Source organism: Ochotona curzoniae, unplaced genomic scaffold (assembly GCF_017591425.1).
Source record: "Ochotona curzoniae isolate NIBS_2020 unplaced genomic scaffold, NIBS_Ocur_1.0 contig_3520, whole genome shotgun sequence".
In the NCBI taxonomy this organism is placed as follows: Eukaryota; Metazoa; Chordata; class Mammalia; order Lagomorpha; family Ochotonidae; genus Ochotona; species Ochotona curzoniae.
Genome location: NW_024465894.1, coordinates 12,300,059 through 12,319,512, shown reverse-complemented (window position 1 = coordinate 12,319,512; position 19,454 = coordinate 12,300,059). Strand labels below are relative to the sequence as shown.

Here is a 19,454-nt window from a genome sequence, read left to right as displayed (position 1 = left end):
CCACGGTTGGTTGGTTGTAAAAGATGTGGGCCCATGGGGGGAGGGCTGACAGGACATGGTCATTTGCTCTATCCTTTCATGTATGGCTGGCTCCAGTGTTCTGGATTTTGCAGATTTTATTCTTATTTAAAATACGTATATAATTATTATTTTTTTTAATTTGAAAGAGTTCCAGAGAAAATGAGAGAGAAGAGAGATCTTCCATCTGCTGGTTCACTCCCCACATAGCCGCATGGCTGGGGTTGGGCCAGGCTGAAGCCTTAGAGCTTCATCTGAGTCTCTCAAGTGGGTCGTCCTCTGCTGCTTCCCCAGGCCACTAGCAGGGAACTGCATAGGCAGTGGAGCAGCCGGGTCATGAACCAGCGCACATATTGGATGCTTGCCTTGCATGTGAAGGCTTAGCACACTAGGCCACGGAGCTGGCCCCTTACAGAAGATTTTGACTTTGCTGTTCAGAAGGGAGAACCGTCTGTGGTTCCCTCAGGATGTCATGGTGTGGTTATGGTGACGTGGCCTGGGGTGAAGTGCTTCCCTCAGTGGTGACGGGGTCTCCTTCCTTGGCGGTTCATTCCAACCCTCTGCTCTTGGTTCTGGTGGTTTTCATAGGAATGCAGCCATTTTCCTGGCACTGCATCCTTTGCTGGGGGACAGTGGTGGCCATGTCCCCCCTAGGATCCTCTTCACTCTTGCGTGTTCCCGCTTACCTCGCGATGCAGGGCTGCCTCGTCCCTTCCGGCCACGTCCAGTCTAGCTAAAGGTTTGCTGATGTCGCGATCTCTTCCGAGAGCCAACTATTGGTTTTGTTGATTTTGTGTATTGTTGGGCTGTTGTTGTTCGTTAATTTTCGCTCCGATCTTCATTATTCCCTTTCACATGCTTTTCGGTTTGTTTGGCTCTGATTTTGCTAATATTAATCAAAGTGGAAGGTTAGGTTATTGGATTGAGATTTTTTTTTTTTAATTTTTAAAGCTTATTTATTTATTTTTGCTTTTTGAAATGCAGAAGGACATATCAAGGGAAAACAGAGAGAGAGAGAGGCTTTTTGTTTTCATTTTCGGGTTTCACTTCCCAAATGCCCTCACCAGCTGGGGCTGGGCTAGGCTGCAGCCAGGAGCCGGCAGCTCCATCAGGGTGGAGTACTCGGCCCATCATCTGTCGCATTGATGTGGGTGAGCAGAAAGCTGGGTGGGAAGCAGAAGTGTGACTCCATCGCAGACACCCTGACCTGGGATGTGAGTGCATCCACAGACAGCTCAACCCACTGTGCCATGTTGCCCGCTCCTTTCTTAACTAAAATCACTCGCAGTGCTCCCCCTTTCAGTTTTGTTTTGCTCGGTCTATCTGTTCTGATGAGTCGTACGTTCATTTCCCTTCCTAGCAAGTGGTTTTTTAGTTGATTTTTCTTCTTATGATTTCCTCACCAACTCATTGGTTATTAAAAAAAACAAGGTTTAATTTTCACTTATTTGTGATTGCCCAGATTTCTTCCTGATGTTGTTTTCTCTTTTGTTAAAGATTTATTTATTTTTTTTTTTTTGAAAGGCAGATTTACAGAGAGGAGAGACAAAAAGATCTTTCATCCACTTGTTCACTCCCCAAGTGGCTGCAGTGGCCGGAGCTAAGCCAACCCAAAACCAGGAGCCAGGAACTTCTTCCACATCTCCCTTGTGGGTGCAGGGTCCCAAGGCTTTGGGCCGTCTTCTACTGCTTTCCCAGGTCACAAGCAGGGAGCTGGATGGGAAGTAGAACAGCCGGGACACAAGGCAGCGCACATATGGGATGTCTGCGCTTGGAGGTGGGGGATTATCCTGTTTAGCCAAGGCGCCAGACCCTCCAACTGCATCTTAAAACTCTTCCACCTTTTCCTCACTAGGATGAAATGCCGCCTTCATTACACATTTATTTCCCACACGTTTGCAGTCTCTCCTGTTGTGCTGCTGTATTTGTGAACCAATAGCACTAAAGCTGTGACTTTAAATTCTCTCTGGTTGGTCTATTTCTTCCTCGGCACTCTTCATTTTGGGATTTTCCTGGCTATTCTCATCTGTAGACTTTTACTTCTAAATTTAAAACTTCGCTTGCCTGGTTTAAAGAAAATCCTTCTGAGTTTCTTATTGGGCTCCCATTCAACTTTTAGATAGAACTAAGAATAACTTGTGTATTTATTTATCTACTTACATTTAAAGGATTAGTTTTTAAGGATTAATTATTTGAAAGAAGATTTTAGAGAGAGAGGAGAGACAGAGATCTTCCATATGCTGGTTCACTCCCCAGGTAGCCGCAATGGCTGGAGCCGAGCCGAGCTGAAGGCAAGGAGCCAGGAGCCTCTTCTGTGTCTCTCGTGTGTGTGCAGGAGCCCGGGCACTTGATTCTTCTGACTTCCAAGGGGCATTAGCAGGGAGCTGGATCAAAAGTGAAATAGCTGGGACTCAATGTGGCGCCTAGAAGGGATGCTGATGTCAGAGGTGGCGGCTTTACCTGCTACTCCACACTGCCACCCCAGCTGATACTTTTATAATACTGTTTTCTTTTGTTGCGTCTCAGGCGGGCTGTTCCTAGATGGATGCGTGATTGATTTTTGAAACAGCAATGTTAACATCTCTCTTCTTTACTGGACCGCTTCCCAGTGGAGTCTCATGGGTCTCCCAGCTTCACATCCACACTGACTACAGATGATGCTCTGCCTGTTTCCGACTCTTGTGTTATTCTTTCCCTTTCTGTCTGGAGGCTGGCAGCATCAGCAGGTGTCCCAGAACAAGGTGAACTTGTGGGGCAAGGGCTGGCAGGTGCCTTCCCCTGCAGCCGCTGTAGTGCGATGCTGGGGAGTGGGCAGCACAAGTAGTGCTTTTTTTTTTTTTAAGATTTATTTTATTTTTATAAGTCAGATATACAGAGAGGAGGAGAGACAGAGAGGAAGATCCTCCATCCAATGATTTACTCCCCAAGTGAGCGCAATGGCCAGTGCTGCGCCGATCCGAAGCCAGGAGCCAGGAACTTCCTCCAGGTCTCCCATGTGGGTGCAGGGTCCCAAGTCTTTGGGCTGTCTTTGACTGCCTTCCCAGGCCACAAGCAGGGAGCTGGATGGGAAGTGGAGCACCCGGGATTAGAACCGGCACCCATATGGGATCCCGGCACATTCAAGGCGAGGACTTTAGCTGCTAGGCCACAATGCCAAGCCCACAAAGTAGTGTTTTCTGCCCTGAGGCTTCAAGTCCAGGATCCAGGTGCTAGGTCCTGCTCTCTGCCTCCTTCCTGCTGTATCTTTATGTGCCAGAGTGAGCAAGGCTCTCATGCAAGCCCGGGCACCTTCCCCAGGCCTCATCCTCTACCCAGCACCTGGGCACGAGGCTTCCAGTGTAGGAACCTAGTGGGGACACATGGTTCATCCAGGCAGTGTGGTCTTTCCTGGACTCCCCTCCCTTCCAAGGGATGGCGTGGATGGGCTCCACTGCTGACCTGTGCAGGGAAGGTACCTAGTAGGGCTTTTGGAGGCCTACTCTGCCCAAAGGTGAGAGTGGCCAGCAAAAAGGACAGGGGTCGACAGAGGTCTCCCTCCACCCGAACTGATTGTAGCACCTGTTACCAGGTACCCTCCTCTTCGCTGTGTGTACCCCTGGATAGTCCCAGATGAGGGGGAAGCTGAGTGAGCCTACACCGGGCTAGGCAGCCAACGAGTGGCCATCTGGCACCTGTACCTAGGCAGGCGAAGGGCTCGGCTGTGTGCTTGGTATCACCATGCATGCTCGCACGTGGCTGCCCACGGCGACAGCTTCAACAGGAGACGGTGCTGTGTTCAGTCTGTCGGGCACTTCCTCCTGCCTGGCAGGTGGACGCTCTTCCGTCCCTGTTGTCAGATTCGTCATTTTGAAAGGCAGGGAGACAAAATAGAGCAAGTGGCAGGCAGGTGGAGCTCCTGTCCACCCAGTCTCTTCCCGAGTGGCCACAACAGCTGGGGTTGAAACTGACAGCCGGAACACTGTCCAGCTCGCCGTCCAGCTGCTTATCTCCCTTGAGGGTGGGGACAGAGTCCTCACTGCTGCCTCTCAGGGTCCGTGCTGGGAGGAAGCTGGGATCAGAAAGTAAATGGAGCCAGGGATTAGGATGGGGGGTGGGTCTGAACCTGGCCCCTAACAGCTGAGCCCAGTGCCCACCTACGTGCCCATTTCAAAGACAGAGAAACTGAGAGGCAAAATGGCCTACCCAGGGCGATTTTGCTTGCTGGAGTACCTGCTTGCTCCAGGTCCCAGGCGCCTGTCGCCCTCACCCTGGGCTGAGGCCAGGAGGCCGGACAGTGGCTGCTGAGGGACCGTGAGTATTTGTGTGCGTGAGGAGAGAGGCAGGGCAGGCTGTGGGCTGCTGGACCCAGGAGTGATGGTTGAGGACAGGGAGAGGTGGCGGCATCACCCACAGGGCAACTGACACCAAACGGAAAGCAAAGAAAGGATCTTCTCTCCCTGCCCCATGCCTTTTGGATGAGGCACAGAGAACTAGGAATCCTTCCAGAACTTTCAATCTCCTGAACACACAGGTGCATTCCCTATGTGAGGAGTGCCTGGGTTTGAGTCTGGCTCTGTTTCCAACCCAGCTTCCCGCTAATGGACCTGAGAGGCAGCAGGTGCTTGTGCCCCACGTGGGAGACTGGATGGAGTTCCTGGCTCCTGATTTCAGGCTGGCCCCGCCCAGACTGCTGTGGGCAGTTAAGTAGCACCCCAGTGGCCGTTGCATCTCTCTTTCTGTCTCTTCAATAAGACAACAGCTTTCCTCAGAGATTGTGGTGGTTCGTGCTTGCTGCGTGCCATGTACCCTGGTGTGCATTTCCCATTTAACCCCAGTCCCCTCGTGGTCAGAGCCTCACTGTCTCAGATGAGGAAACCAAGGGAGCACAGAGCTAGTTGCTGGGGAGGTTGGGCAGGGGAGGCCCCTGGGGTCTGTGGGGTCCAGCAGTTTGTCCAGGAGAGGGAATGGAGGCAGGTGGAGCTGGGTCAGGGCTGGAAGGGGCAGAACCCGGCCTGCAGCAGGTGCATTGTTGGTGAGTGAGGGGCAGCTGGGAGGCGCTGGATGGCAGGGGTTTGGAGGTGTGAGGATAGGTTGGGGCTTAGGAGACACTCAAGTTACTGTGCTGCTTCTTGGGGCGTGTACTGTGAGCACAGCCGGGCTCTGGGGGAGTCAAAGAGCCTCTGCTGAGGGGGGCTCCCTAGAGAAAAGGGGCACACCCAGGACAGAGCCTCCCTGCTTCCCTTCTGCCCCCACCGTGGGGGCGTGCGAGTGGTGGAAAAGATGCCGGAGGCTGGCCCTTCTCAGATGGGCAACTCACGGTGACTCAGTGTTTATGCTCTAGGAAACCCCTGGTCTCCCCCAAGCTCACCGGGTATTGCAGCAGCCCTACTGAGACCCAACTCACCCTCCAGGGGACTCACTTCCCGGGATTTTCTCCAGGAGCAAGGTCAGGCTGCCGGGGACAGCTGGCTACTCCATGGAGGAGAAAGGCCGCGACATTCTCCTGGGACCCTAAGAGCATCCCTGAGTCTCCCATGCCCTGTGGGCATTGCTCTTCACTATCAGGCCTGCTGTGCCACCTCAGGCAGGTTCCCCTACCTCTCTGGATCTCAGCTGCTTCAGCTGAACAAGGACAGTCTGAGGTGTCCCCACCCGCGCAGATGGGAGGGCTTGCCGAGTCAAGATTTGCACAGAGCTCAGCAGGGCCCAGGGCAGGACCTGAGCTCTACGAGTATGTGGTGGGTATGAGCCACACTTCATGTCCATGCAAACAGCCTTACCTGGATCTCCGTTCAAGGGGCTCCGAGGATATTCCAGATGCATGCCAGGCCTGCAGTAGCTCCTGGAGAACCCTTGGACGTCCCCTGGCTGGGGTGCCCAGGGTCCCCAGGCTGCTGCCCGCCTCCCACCCCGTGAGTGCGCTGTGAGGGTGGAGGCTGTCTGGGGTCTGGGCCTGCAGAGTCCCGCGGTGTGGTGGCCTGGCAGCCTCACGGAAGAGCCCTAGAGCTTGGCCTTCTCCTTGCCCAGCAGATGAGGACGGCAGCGGAGTGACTTGCCCCAGGTGACACACAGCTGGGAGAGGTGGAACGGGCCTCTAGCCTGAGGCCAGGACCCCAGAGCCTCTGGGACAGGTGAGGTGTGGTTGGGGCAGCCTCTGCATTGGTTCAGCTGGGCGCTGTGGGTTGGGTGGGAGCTCTGAGCCCAGCCAGGGGCTATGGTGGGAGTGGGTCAGTGTCTGCACCTCCCAGACCTCTGACAGGTATCTTAACTCAAGCTCTGGCCATTCATCCATTCAGCCATCTGCCCAGCACCTGCTGTGTGCCAGGCCCTGGCAGTGCCCTGCTCCCTCTCAGGCGTGCCCTCCTATATGTTACTCTTAGCACCTCTCCCCCAGTGTTGGGCCATCTTAAATAGTCACTCAACACTCCTGCAATGGTTCGTCTCCCCTGTGCCCGATGCTGGGGACGGAGATGTGATCCACATACTGTCCCTGCGTGGGAGGGACTGAGCAAGGGCTGCGGAGGAGGTGGGGGCAGGCTGAGGCTTCTGGCAGGAGCCGCCTTTGCACCCATGTCCCCAAGCCTGGGATTTCTCTCTGCGTTTGTTTCCCCGCTGAAGATGGAATAGGGTGGAGACAGTCCGCTGCCCCCGCCACCTCCCACCCACCCTCCTACCCGGCAACCCCCGCCACAGGCTCACTTTGACCTCTCTCGTCCAGCCAGGACCATGGGCAGCAGCAAGAGCAAGCCCAAGGATGCCAGCCAGCGGCGCCGCAGCCTGGAGCAGACCGAGAGCACACTCTGTGGGGCTGGGGGTGCCTTCCCCAGCGCACAGACCCCCAGCAAGCCGGCCTCGGTTGATGGCCACCGCGGCCCCAGCACAGCCTTCACCCCCGCCGCCGAGCCCAAGCTGTTCGGTGGTTTCAACTCCTCGGACACCATCACCTCCCCGCAGAGGGCCGGGCCGCTGGCCGGTCAGTGCGCCCGGGATGGGAATGGGGACGGCCCCCCCTTGGGTCGAGGGCTTCCTGGAGCGGTGGGATTTGTAAAGCGCAGTGGCCTCAAGGTCTGGGTCCCCTGCAGAAAGACCATTGGGGGCACTCAGGGGACCCCGGGCCCGCCACTGGCCAGGCACCATGGAGCCCAGCAGGTGGCGAGGCAGCCGCCAGGGCCCAGTTCCCAAGGGTGCCCAGGTGCGCCCCTGCGCCCTCTGCTGGCACTTGGTGGATACGGCAGCCCCAAGCCGGAGGGGATGACTTCCAAGAAGTCCTGGAAACTAGAATTTCCAAGATTTTGAAATCAGTGTGGAGTTTCTTCATGACACGTATTTCTCATACGCTTTAAAAAAGACCCTTCTTACGTATAAATTTCAAACACTTTTCACAAAAAGATCTTAAGAGAATTTTAATAATGAATGTATTTGTAAGGTTTAGGAAGACAGAGCTGCCTGTTGCTGGGTTACTTCACAGTGGCTGCAGTGGCCAGGGCTGGGCTGAAGGTGGGAACTTGGTCTCCCCTGCAGGTGCCAGGGACCTAGCTACTTGAGCTGGAATCAGGAGCCACAGCCAGGAGGGTGGAGTCCTCCCAGACCCCTCAGAATCACCAGAGTTACATCGGGGAGCAGCAAGTGACCAGCTCTAGGGGCTGGCCCCTTTGTTCCCTGCTGCGTGTCTGACTCTAGGGATAAAGGGGCTTGTCCTCCGGGCTCCTTGCTGTATGAGGCGGCACCACCAGGGGGCACACTTGCAACAGACTCATGGGCGTTCCGGTACCTGTGTGACCGTGCCTGGGCTGGCTCCTTTGCAGGTGGTGTGACCACCTTTGTGGCTCTCTATGACTATGAGTCCAGGACGGAAACCGACCTGTCGTTCAAGAAGGGGGAGCGGCTGCAGATTGTCAACAACACGTGAGTGCTCCCTTGCCCGCCCGCAGGCCCCAGGGGCTTCCCCGGGCAGGGAGATGGGAGGATCCCCCCAACTCCCTGCTGACTACACGTACACAAGGGTCCCCCTGCTGTCCTCCGGCCCCCAGCGCACTCTCAGCCTCTCCCTCTCTCTCTGCTTCTCTCTCGCTGACCTCAGGAGGAAGGTGGATGTCAGGTGTGTACGCTTGATGGCCGGGCGGGCAGGTGGGCAGCTCCCTGCATGCGCTTGGCCTGCACCCAGGTCCCAGCTGGCCCACCTTGCCCCGCTGTCCTCCACCCCATGGATCCCACGTCACATGCCTCCTCCCCACCCACTTTCCTATTCACTCCCCTGCCCTCTCTGGCTGCGAGACTACCTTGACAGCCTGCTGCATATAGGGCCTGGTGCTGAGAAGACCTGGTCCATATCCCGTTGATCCAGCCCTGGGCTCTGGCCGTCCACCCCTGCCTGGCTGCGCAAGGCCTTGGGGTTTGGTGCTCACCTCCTTGGTTCTGCCCTCCCTCCCCTGTGCATGCTGAGATCCTAGAGGAAGTACCCTGCCTCTCATATCTGCCGGGCTAGCTCCTCTTCATCCTGGAAGGTCCTGGGCAGGAGGCTCTCCCAGTGGGGCGGGTGGGAACACAGGTGCCAAGCACAGGTGCCCGTGCTCCTGACCTGTGACCTTCTAGGACCCCAGCCCTGGGCTGCAGCCTTGGAGGGAGGGACTGCCAACACTGGGGCTCCGAGAGGTGAAGGCTCTTGTCCAAGGTCACACAGCTGCCGGTTAGACAAGCCAGGACTGGGACTTTGGGGCCACTGTCCTTTAGGGGGAGAGAATCCCCAACCTCCCTGGCTCCCTTCCCCTCACTGGGTTGCTGGTGGGTGGTATGCTGTCAGTGGAGCAGCTGTCTGCCTCTCCCCTCCCCCCACAGTGGGAAGTGTACTCTGGGGATCGAGGGGGGTGCAGGGCCTAACACCTGAAGCCACATGGGACCACACGCATCTCCGTGGGCCTCTAGGGCCCTGAGCACAGACAGCACGTGTTTGTACCGTTTTACAGATGAGGAGACTGAAGCTCAAGGTCACACAGTGAGCAGAGGCAGAGCTGGGAGGAGAATGCAAGGGGCGGAGTCATGGCTGGTACGAAGGGGAGGAACCAGCGGCAGCTCCTCCTTCCTGTGCCCAGGTCCTCCCTGGGGCTTTCCATGGTGGGAGTGATGGAGGAGAACCCTGCCCCACCCCCTCCCCCACGATGCAGGGTGGGATGGATCAGGAGCCTTCCTCCAGTGGCTTCCTCCTGACTGAGTGCCCAGCCTCCCCTCTGCTTCAGAGTCATCAGGGAATTGAGTTTGGGGGCTGGTGTTCCAAGGAGAGGAGGAGAAAGAGGTAGGGGGAACAGCCACCATGGAGGTGTTCCGGTCTCTTTCAGGGACCACTGTGCCTGGCCTCTGCCCCTCCCCACCCCCTTTCCCTCGATTGCCTATCTGAGACCCAGCTTGGGGCTCGGTGCCACCCATATGGGGATCTGGGTTGGTGTCAGCAGGCCGAGAGCTTACTTTATTGAGTTCCTTCTCGATGCTGACTTTTGACATACCCCACCTGCCTGGGGGGTGCTGCAGATACGATAGGGACACAGAGACGGCCAGGCACTTGCCCAAGGTCACACAGTCAGTCCCTGCTGCCCACCGTGCTGCTTTGAAGCTCAGGGTGGGGCACCCCAAAGGTACGGATTTAGTGCTTTTCATCATGTTTTTGCCCAAATCCAGACAGCTGAGGCCTGTGAAGCATCTGCTGGTGCCCGTGTAGAAGGGAGTGGCCGTGCCGTCCTGCAGATGAGGCTCTGACTCTGTGGCTGAGGTCTCTGCCTCGCCCTGGACTGGGCAGCCCCAAACTTTCCTCATGGGGGATTCTAGGCTGCCTTGCCCGTGTGTTCTGCTCCTCGTGCGGGGCTCCTGGGATGTGAGTCCTCAGAGAGTTTGCCCAGCCCAGGTCATCTCTTTAAGAAGTCCTATTATTTTGTTTACTTGGAAGGCTAAGACAGAGGTCTTTGATCTGCTGCTTCACTCCCAAGATGCCCACAGCAGCCAGAGCTGGCCTGGGCACTGCATCTGGGTCTCCTATGCGGGTGGGCCTGATCCGCCGAGCCATGCACTGCCACCTTCTGGGCTGTACTTGAGCAAGAAGCTGGATCTGCAAGTGGAGCTGGGACTAGAATACAGGGCGTCTGATGACTTGGGTGTGGTGGACAGCCCTGAACCTTGTCTTCCCTACGCTGAGTGCCCTGTGCATCTGACTGTCAGCGTCTCCATCTTCAATATGGGTTGAATAATCTGGCCAGAAACAGCTCAGACAAGCCAGGGATGTGGGGCCAGTTGCTCCATTGTGAGGTGGGACAGGGCCTTGCTCTGTGAGGCCAGGGCCCAAGCCTGCATGTTCTGCGTCTTTCTGGGTACGTGGTGATATCCCAGGTGGCCTTGGACTGGGAAGAACTCCCCAGGCTCTCAGCTCCCTCCACACTTCGCGGGGAATCAGGAGCCTGTGACTGGCTGTGTGACCTTGAGCAGAGATCTTTGCTTCCGTGGCCTCAGTCTTGTCATCTGTGCAGTGGGAAGTGGGTTTGGGGGTGGGAGCTGAACCCTGGTTCCCAGCCTCCCCTACCCACTGACCTCCCCTCATTCTCTGTTGGTTGCTTTGGATGCGAGGACTTTGTGGCTGTCCCCGGTCTCTGTCCCTGGCACCGCCTGGCTCTCCTGCTCCTTCCCTTGTTCTTTTCTGCCACTCGCTGCCTCTCACCACCCCCATCTCTGCCTCTTCTCTCCCGGTGGGCTCTCGCTTTCTCCTCTCTCCTCTGTCTCTGGACCCCCGCTCCAGCCAGACCTGGTTCACATTCAGATGGCTGCAAAGGTACTACTGCCCCTCCCCACCTCCACCTAGACCCCACCACGCTGGGAGCTCCTCCCACCCCCATCCCCCGCCCCCCTTCTTTTCCTCTTCCTCTTCCTCCTTCTTGTGGGACAGTTAGTGCAGAAGTGTCCTGGCCAATGGGGCTTTGGCACTTGACCCCACTGACGTGATCGCTGTGTGACTTTAGGCAAGTCTCCACCCCCTCTGGCCTCAGTTTCCCCAGCAGGTGGGTAGGCTGCAGGTGGAGGCCATGCTTTGTGCTCTGGTCAGCAGGGTTGGGGCCCGAGTCACCTGTAGGCCCCTCCTGGCCTCTTCCCTGGGTCTCAGCAGCTCCTAGCATCTGGCTTCTGCACCCCATGGCTTGGGGAGACCCGGGAGGATCAGAATTGATGTCCCTCTTTGGTTGGGGCTGGGGTCTTCTCTCTATTTGTCCCCCAGGAGCAAGGAGCTTTCTCCTCAAAAGCCTGGCCTCTGCCTGCCCCTGGGCTCTGGGACCATGGGCTGTCACCTCAGCCCCTCTGACCCTGAGCTCACTCGGCAGCCATCTGCTGCCCGGGCACACCAGGAGAGAGAGCTCTGCTGGTCCCATGGGCCTCACTCGCCTTGGGGCCCGGGCTGGCTGCTGGCTGCTGATGGCTCCCTGGGCCTCATCCTCTCCTCTGTGCAGGGAGGGAGACTGGTGGCTGGCACACTCGCTCAGTACGGGACAGACAGGCTACATCCCCAGCAACTACGTGGCCCCCTCCGACTCCATCCAGGCTGAGGAGTGAGTATCTTTTTCTGTGTCCCTTTGTTACTGCTGCTGTGGGCCCCGTGGTGCTCCTGGGCTGCAGGGGCAGCTCTGGGGGCTCTGGTGCTGTTGTCTGGTCAGCACCTGGAGCTGTTCACGGGCTCGTCCCTCCCTCCCCAGGTGGTACTTTGGCAAGATTACTAGGCGGGAGTCCGAGCGGTTACTGCTCAACGCAGAAAACCCAAGAGGGACCTTCCTGGTGCGAGAAAGCGAGACCACGAAAGGTACAGATGCTTCTGTTGACCAGCAGAGGCCGAGTCTCATAGGGGTTGCTGGGGCTGGGTGCTACAGAGTGAGTAGGAGTTTGGTACACAGGATGGAATGGGGAACGGAATGAAACTGCAAGGTCAAAGTCAAGGAGGCACGTTTCTGGCTCAGCAAAGATGAGGTTGAACCTCTGTGGCCTTGGTTCCGTCCAAGCAGAACACACGTGCCATGTAACAGGCTTGTCTCCAGAATGGGCGCGGATACAACCCCCTCCATTCCCCTTCTCTGGGGCTACTCTAAGTGCTGGGACCCAGCGCTTCACCTCCCTGTGTGGGCCTGGAGTTGAGCAGGAGGTGGAGTGTGGAGCATCCATGTCATGTGCATGTGTGTGTGTGTGTGTGTGTACACACACCTGTCGGAGCCCTCATGTGGCTGTGTACATGTGTGCCTACCTGTGTGTGTGTTCACATGAAGGTGGAATTGTGGGTTTGTCCTCATGCCTGGGGGCCTGGGGAGCAGGTGGTTGTGAGGCGTGGCATGTTGGGATGTGCGTGTGGCTGCCAACCTCAGCCTTGCACCTCTGCTCCTACCTGCACTTGGCCTGGGCCACCTGCAGATAGCCACGAGACACTCAGACTCGATTCGAGGGCCCAGCTCTGTCCTGAGCTGTTGAGTGGCCATGGGAGGCCACTTCCCCTCTCTGATGCTGAGGCTACTGTCTCCCACCAAAGATTTTCCAGGAGGTGTGGCCGGGCACTGAGGTCTCGTCCCCATGCCCACTCCTGCCCTGCCTGCCAGGCCCCTGAGAAGGGCCTCCTATGCCATTACCAGGGCCCAGTCCTGCCCTCAGTGCCTGGGCATGGGGTAGCTCAGGCCCCTGGCCAGGTGGGGTGACAGGAAACTTTCCCAACCAAAACCTTTTCTAAGGGGAGCAGCAAAGGGGATGCCTGGGCTGGCCCAGCTTGACCTGGTCACTGTCAAGCGTCATCTAGCTGGCATGTAGGTTCCTCCTCAGGGCTGTAGAGTTCCCAGTGGCCACTGCACCTGCCTCAGGAAGGGGTCAAGGGCAGACCCAGGGAGGGTTAGCTGTCAGTCCATATGAGTTGTCCACAGGCTCCCAGCCACCATGCGTGGGAGGGCCCTCTGAGGGCCAGCCTCTCTCCTGTGTGGTCTCCTTGACTTTTGCCAGCAGCCCAAAGGATAGTGTGCAGGGAGATCCTGAGACCAGCGAGGACCAGCAGCGTATCAGGGTCACACATGGGGGTCGTGCACCTGGCACTGGGGAGGTCTTGCCAAGGTGAAGGTCAGGTGTGCCTAGCTTTGTTGGGTGCTCCAGAGCTGGTGCCAAGAGACAGGAGGAGCTAGGGGCTAGGCTCCCTGTCCACAGGGCCAGTGCTGGGGCCCGGGGAAGGTGGTGGCAGGCCTGGTGGTCATGGCTGGACCTCCCCTCTGGCCCACCCTGCAGGTGCCTACTGCCTGTCGGTGTCTGACTTTGACAATGCCAAGGGCCTCAATGTAAAGCACTACAAGATCCGCAAGCTGGACAGTGGTGGCTTCTACATCACCTCCCGCACGCAGTTCAGCAGCCTGCAGCAGCTCGTGGCCTACTACTCCAGTGAGTGCAGTCCCCTCCTGCAGGAAGGCCCCCAGAATCTTTCTTCCTGTGCCCTCTTCTTCTCCCTTCCCTCCTCCTCCTTTTTTCCCTTCTCTCCTCCCCATCTCCCAGCTCTGTTCAGCTGGCCCCGCTGTGAGGATGGAGCTGCAATGTGTGAACTGGAGGGGAGGGGACGTTCACTGGTACCCCTTGTCTCTCCAGGGCTTGATCTGCTCTGAATGGGTTCCTGGGAGAGGAAAAGGGTGGCTAGATTGATTCTAGCCTAGTGGGTGAAGGAGCGGCGCATTGGGGATGGGGGGAAGTCAGAAGTTCCAGAGGCTCATCCCCAATCCAGGATGCCCCAGCTTTCCTGGGAACCACAGTGTCGGGGGGCCTCTAGTTGGCCACTCCTTGTCAGCACCTCCTCTTCCACCAAGCTTCTGGTGAGGGTTGGCTGGCATGGCAGGGCTCACTCTGAACCCTGCTGCCCTCCCCCAGCTCCCAGGGGTCAACATGAGCTGGATGTCTGAGCCTGGCCACCTGCAGGCCTTTGCCTGCTGCCCTTCACAGCTTCTCCTGTCTCCCATGGTGCTTTTTGTAGCTCCTCTCTCGGGGCCTTTGCCTTGGCTTACAGTGCAGCCGCTCCCCAGCTCATCCCTCACCCTTCTGCAGATCTGAGCCTAGCCACCACCGTGGGAAGTCTTCTGGGACCCGAGCAGACCCACCTGCTGTTGCACACACAGCTGTTCTCCATCTCATTCACCTCCCTGGGCTGTGAAAACTCAAGGGCAGGGGCCTGCACTGCTTCCCTCTTTGTTCTCGGTACCCTTCAGTCTCATGAGCAATTTAGCAAGCAGGTGCACAGGCAATTGCCAAAAGTGCCAGGCAAGATTGGGCTTGTGTGGGGTAGGGGGATAAACTCACACAGGTGTGTAGGCTCCTGGCTTCGAAGGCACAGGGGTGGAAGGCCAGGGTGGGTCCTGTCTGAGCCGCTTTCCCCTGCCCCACCTGCAGAGCACGCCGACGGCCTGTGTCACCGCCTCACCACTGTATGCCCCACATCCAAGCCACAGACTCAGGGCCTGGCCAAGGATGCCTGGGAGATCCCGCGAGAGTCGCTGCGGCTGGAGGTGAAGCTGGGCCAGGGCTGCTTCGGCGAGGTGTGGATGGGTAAGGCCTTGTCCCTGGCCGCGGGAGAGCCTGGGCCCTTGCGCACACTGTGGGCAGGCCTGTGTGGCAGCTCCCCTCCTTCCCTCCAGTCACCACCTGCCCGTGGCGGAGAGGGACAGACATTCTGTTCAGCCACAGCCCTGACAGCAGCCACTGAGATTCACCGCTGTAACAGCCCCATGAGGTGGGCTCTGTCCCTTGTACCCGTTTTCCAGAAGGGTGTGCTAAGGCTCAGGGCCCAAGCCTTTGTGGGCTAGTGTCACGACGAGGCTTGCGGGGGCCGACTCGCACGACACTGCGCCATGGAATGGGGCCTTTTTTTTTTTGCCTGAGACCAGCCTGTGTGTGTCTCCTCCCACAGGGACCTGGAATGGTACCACCAGGGTGGCCATCAAAACCCTGAAGCCAGGTACGATGTCTCCGGAGGCCTTCCTGCAGGAGGCGCAGGTCATGAAGAAGCTACGGAATGAGAAGCTGGTGCAGCTGTACGCAGTGGTCTCTGAGGAGCCCATCTACATTGTCACAGAGTACATGAGCAAGGGTGAGCTTGGCGCCCCACCCAGGCCCTGCCGCACACCCAAGGGGGGGCCCCGTCCCATCCACCCTCACACGGATGGGCTCTTAGGCCGGATGCCGCCTTCCTCGTTGCATTTGTTTGTTTTGGTTTTTAAAGATTTATTTATTTCAAAGGCAGAGTTACAGAGAGAGAGAGAGATAGGAGAGAGAATTCTTTCACTGATTCAATCCCCAAATGGCTGCAGTGGTCAGAGCTGGGCCAGGCCAAAACCAGGAGCCAAGAGCTTCTTCCAGGTCTCCTATATGAGTGCAGTACTTGGGCCGTCCTCTGCCGCTTTCCCAGGCCACTAGCTGGGAGCTGGATCAAAAATGGAGCAGCTGGGAAATGAAGTGGTACCTGTTTGGTAGGCGGCTTTACCCATTGCATTGCAGTGCTGGCCTTGTGTTTAATGAATTCCTGCAAGGTGTCTGTGTCCTCAGAGTGCTGGCTTTTTGAAGCCGGCTGCCCCCACCCCTCAGGACTGTGGGCCAAATCCCCACTTCTACACGCTGAACCGTGTGGGGGTGCAGCATCTGGCTTGACCTAGACCCCACTTTGAAGTTGACTAGCTAGTTTTCAAAAATTCCCTATTTGATGGCCATGGGATGAGATAGCCCCAGCGTGAGCATCCAGTTCCCTGAATTTTAGCCAAGGGATTCCCAAACCTAGCAGCCGCTGGTCTGCAGTCCCTTACGGGGAGCTGTGCTGTTGATGTTGGCTTCACATGCGAGGTCTGGCCTGGCTGCTCCTTCTCTATGCACGCCAGCCTGGGGACCCACTCCTTGCAATCCCTGCCTGGAGGGCCTGCAGCTGCCTCCCAAGCCGCCTGTCTCTCTGCGTTGGCAGGGCGAGGCCAGCCCTCTGGCTGCACAGGGACTGGGTGGTGCTGCCTGCTGCCCCTGGAAGGGCACGGGGCAGGGACTGGAACACGTCTCTCTTTGCCAGGGAGCTTGCTGGACCTCCTCAAGGGGGAAACGGGCAAGTACCTGCGGCTGCCTCAGCTGGTGGACATGGCTGCTCAGGTGAGTCAGTCTCCTCTCTTGACCTCTCAATTCCCCTCTGGGAAGGCTGCCTGGATTGTCCCCATCCTCACTGACCCTGCCACCCTGGGCAGAGGGGACCCTTCCTTGGATGTCAATTTTCTTCCGTGTAAAGGTCAGCCCTAGTCACTCACCAAATGTTTGTGCTCAACAACCATCTCTCCCTGTGACCAGGAGAGGTAGAGCTATTGTTTCCATTTGATTGATGGAAACACGGAGGCTCGGAGAGGGGCCCCAGACAGCAGGTGGAATTTGGTGCTTCCCTGTGTCAGGGTCTGTGGAGGCCTCCCTTTCACGGTCACCTCCCCTCCTCCCTGTGCCCTGCACCTGCTGCCGATTGTGGTTCCTGCCCTTCAGGCTTGGCTTGCCTGAAGAAGTAAGGCAGGCCAGGGAGCCAGGCTGGCTCTCCACCGCAGGGGTGGCCCTGTCCCTGAACTCGTGCCTGGGACCCTCTGCCTTGCAGATCGCCTCAGGCATGGCCTATGTGGAGCGCATGAACTACGTGCACCGAGACCTCCGGGCAGCTAACATCCTGGTTGGGGAGAACTTGTCGTGTAAGGTGGCAGACTTCGGGCTGGCACGGCTCATTGAAGACAATGAATACACGGCCCGGCAAGGTGTGTGGGATCTGGCAGAGGTGGCAGCGACAGCAGCAGGCGGCCTTGAGCAGTTCCTCCCCCACTTTGGGTCCCAGGAGATGCAAATCCATGGGGCACATCTGGCAGGATGTCTGGGGAACCCTCTTCCTTCCCCTGGGCCTCGCTGACCTTCCTTGTTCTTGCAGGTGCCAAGTTCCCCATCAAATGGACAGCTCCGGAAGCTGCGCTGTATGGCCGGTTCACCATCAAGTCAGACGTGTGGTCCTTTGGCATCCTGCTGACGGAGCTCACGACAAAGGGACGCGTGCCCTACCCTGGTGAGAAGGCCCCGGGCAAGCCACCCTCCTTTTGGTGCCTCAGTCTCCCCACCTGTAGACCACAGGGATTGAGCATCTCAATGTGGACTCTGTGGTCAGGGCTGTCCACCTTGTGGGGGTGGGACTCACTCCCCACCTGTCCTATGCAAGGAGTCCTCTTGTTGCCAGCAGCCCTTTCACTCCTCACCCCTTGCCACTTCCTGGCTTTCCCCTCTGGAGCCTGGCTGCTCATGCCTACCCCCACCTGCAGGGATGGTGAACCGCGAGGTGCTGGACCAAGTGGAACGGGGCTACCGGATGCCCTGCCCGCCTGAGTGCCCTGAGTCGCTGCATGACCTCATGTGCCAGTGCTGGAGGAAGGAGCCGGAGGAGCGGCCCACCTTCGAGTACCTGCAGGCCTTCCTGGAGGACTACTTCACGGCCACGGAGCCCCAGTACCAGCCCGGGGAGAACTTATAGGAGCAGGCAGGGCCGGACCAGGGTCTTGGCTCGGACCCTGGGCTGGGTAGTCTCCTGCCCAGTGTCGGGCCTCTCTGTGGGGCTGTGTTGCTTGGGAAGAGGCCTCTCCATCTTTTGTGGCCTGGTAGGGTGACGTGGAGGCCTGAGGTGGCCTGTGAAGTCAGGGCTGCTCTGTCCTGAACCTGCCCTTGCTCTTCATTGTCTCTGCTGGCTCCTGCGGGAAGAACCAGGCAGAAGGGCGGGGCCCGGGTGCCCTGTGTGCCACCTCAGCCTCCTCCTCATTTCTGGCTCCTCTCCACTGCCCACGTGGCCCCAGAGCTGGTGAAAGAGCCTTTCCAAAGAGGATGGAGGGCCCTTGGCCAAGCTTGCCTATCACCCTGCCTCTTGCCATCCATGTCTGGTCGGGCTGTGGAGGTCAGGGCCACCATATTCCCCATCCTACCGCCCCAGTAGTCCTAAGCTGGCCAGCCCAGGACTGGCTGGACTCGATGAGGGTGGGGTGAGCCTGCCCTGCCCTCACAGATGCCAGGGACCCTTCAAGGAGCACCCATTCCATGTCCCTTTCCCCCCCCTGCGACCACCATGTCCAGAGAGGGGCTGTGAGCTGCCCTAGGCCATAGAGCAGCTTTGTGTGGGAGGTGAGGTCGGCCGGTGCTCCTCTGTCTCGGAAACTGGCAGGCATGGTCCTTGGTGGGGTGGGCAAGAGCTGGGAGCCCCAGGTGGGGCAAGGCAGGGTGGAGCTGGAACCTGGCAGGCTTGGGTAAGGGGAGTGGCCAAGGGCTGCTGGACGTGGACCCAAGGCTTTGCCAGCATGTTCTCTGGGCACTGTGTGGCCTCCAGAGGGAGTGCTGGGCCCTCGTGCCCCAGTCCTGTGTGGGCATTTCAGCCTCTGGTCCCTTTCCGGGAGAGGGTGGGGGGTGGGCAGGGCCTCAGCTGGGATGCAGGTACAGGTGCTGTCCATCCACTGCTGTGTGCTGGGCCTGGCCACCACCCTGGCTCTGTATCCTCTCGCTTACTCGCTAGGCAGCAGGGTCTGCCCCACAGGTGGTTGTAGCCTCTGCAGCCCTGCAGTCCTCATCTGGGCCCTGTTGGCAGGGCAGGCGGGGTGATCCCAGCCCTGCTGCTATGGGAGACTGCCCTGGCATTGCTGTCCAGCCTTGGGGTGCGTGGTGGCTTCTCTTCATTGGTGGGCAGCATCTTGCCCAGGGCCCCTCTGTGTGTGTGTGTGTCCACGTGTGTCTGTATTTAACATGTAAACACACCCCCACTCCATCCCTTGAACCTGTCATACATTTCACCCTGACCCTGGCCCCATCAGAGCAATAATGTCCACTGGGGGAGCACCCTCCACCCCCCAGCCAGCCGGGCCGTGCAGCACGGTTGGGAGGCCGTGCCTGCCTAGGAAATCTCAACTTTTCCCTTTGTCCGTGTTTTTTCCCTAAGTCTTCTCCCGTCCATCCCCATCCACCTTGGCCCTCCAATGACAAACCACTCCAGGCCCTTGCTAGTGGTGTCCCGAGACTGTCCTTTTTTTAAAAAAACAAAACAAAACAAAACAAAAAAACAGACCCCCCAAAAAAACCCAACAACAAAAGACCAACCACCAGTGTTTTGTAGATTTCAGAAGACTATGCAGAGGCCTCGAGGGGGTCATCCCTGGCTTGGGAGTCCTGTATTCCACCGCCCAGGCTTGGGGGATGGGAGGGTGGCACCCACAATTGGTTGTAAATACTTTGCATACTGTCTGATTAAACACGAGCAGACCTCAGCTTTGCCCCAAGGCTTTCTTGAGCATCTGCGGTGGGTGAGGGCGGCGGGGGCAGGAAGGAAGCCAGTGTAAACCGGTTTGGGCTTCTGGCCAGGAGGTAAGGAGGGGACAGAGTAGGGGCTGTCCTGTGTGGTCCGACTCGGCCAGCTG

At 58.0% G+C, this 19,454-nt stretch overlaps 1 protein-coding gene across 2 annotated transcripts in view; it reads left to right on the top strand.

The window, feature by feature from the left end:
• SRC (SRC proto-oncogene, non-receptor tyrosine kinase) overlaps positions 1-19,105 on the top strand; it is a 34,644-nt gene extending 15,539 nt beyond the window's left edge. Inside the window, exons 3-15 of one of the 2 annotated variants that reach the window (XM_040981493.1) lie at positions 5,983-6,128; positions 6,716-6,970; positions 7,803-7,902; positions 8,078-8,095; positions 11,472-11,570; positions 11,715-11,818; positions 13,267-13,416; positions 14,410-14,565; positions 14,927-15,106; positions 16,067-16,143; positions 16,625-16,778; positions 16,946-17,077; positions 17,328-19,105. In XM_040981493.1, the coding sequence (XP_040837427.1) occupies positions 6,724-6,970; positions 7,803-7,902; positions 8,078-8,095; positions 11,472-11,570; positions 11,715-11,818; positions 13,267-13,416; positions 14,410-14,565; positions 14,927-15,106; positions 16,067-16,143; positions 16,625-16,778; positions 16,946-17,077; positions 17,328-17,536 (1,626 nt within the window). In that variant the 5' untranslated portion in view covers positions 5,983-6,128; positions 6,716-6,723 and the 3' untranslated portion in view covers positions 17,537-19,105. The remainder of the gene's footprint in view (positions 1-5,982; positions 6,129-6,715; positions 6,971-7,802; positions 7,903-8,077; positions 8,096-11,471; positions 11,571-11,714; positions 11,819-13,266; positions 13,417-14,409; positions 14,566-14,926; positions 15,107-16,066; positions 16,144-16,624; positions 16,779-16,945; positions 17,078-17,327) is intronic. The other variant, XM_040981494.1, reaches the window with a different exon arrangement.
• Positions 19,106-19,454: the final 349 nt, after the last annotated feature.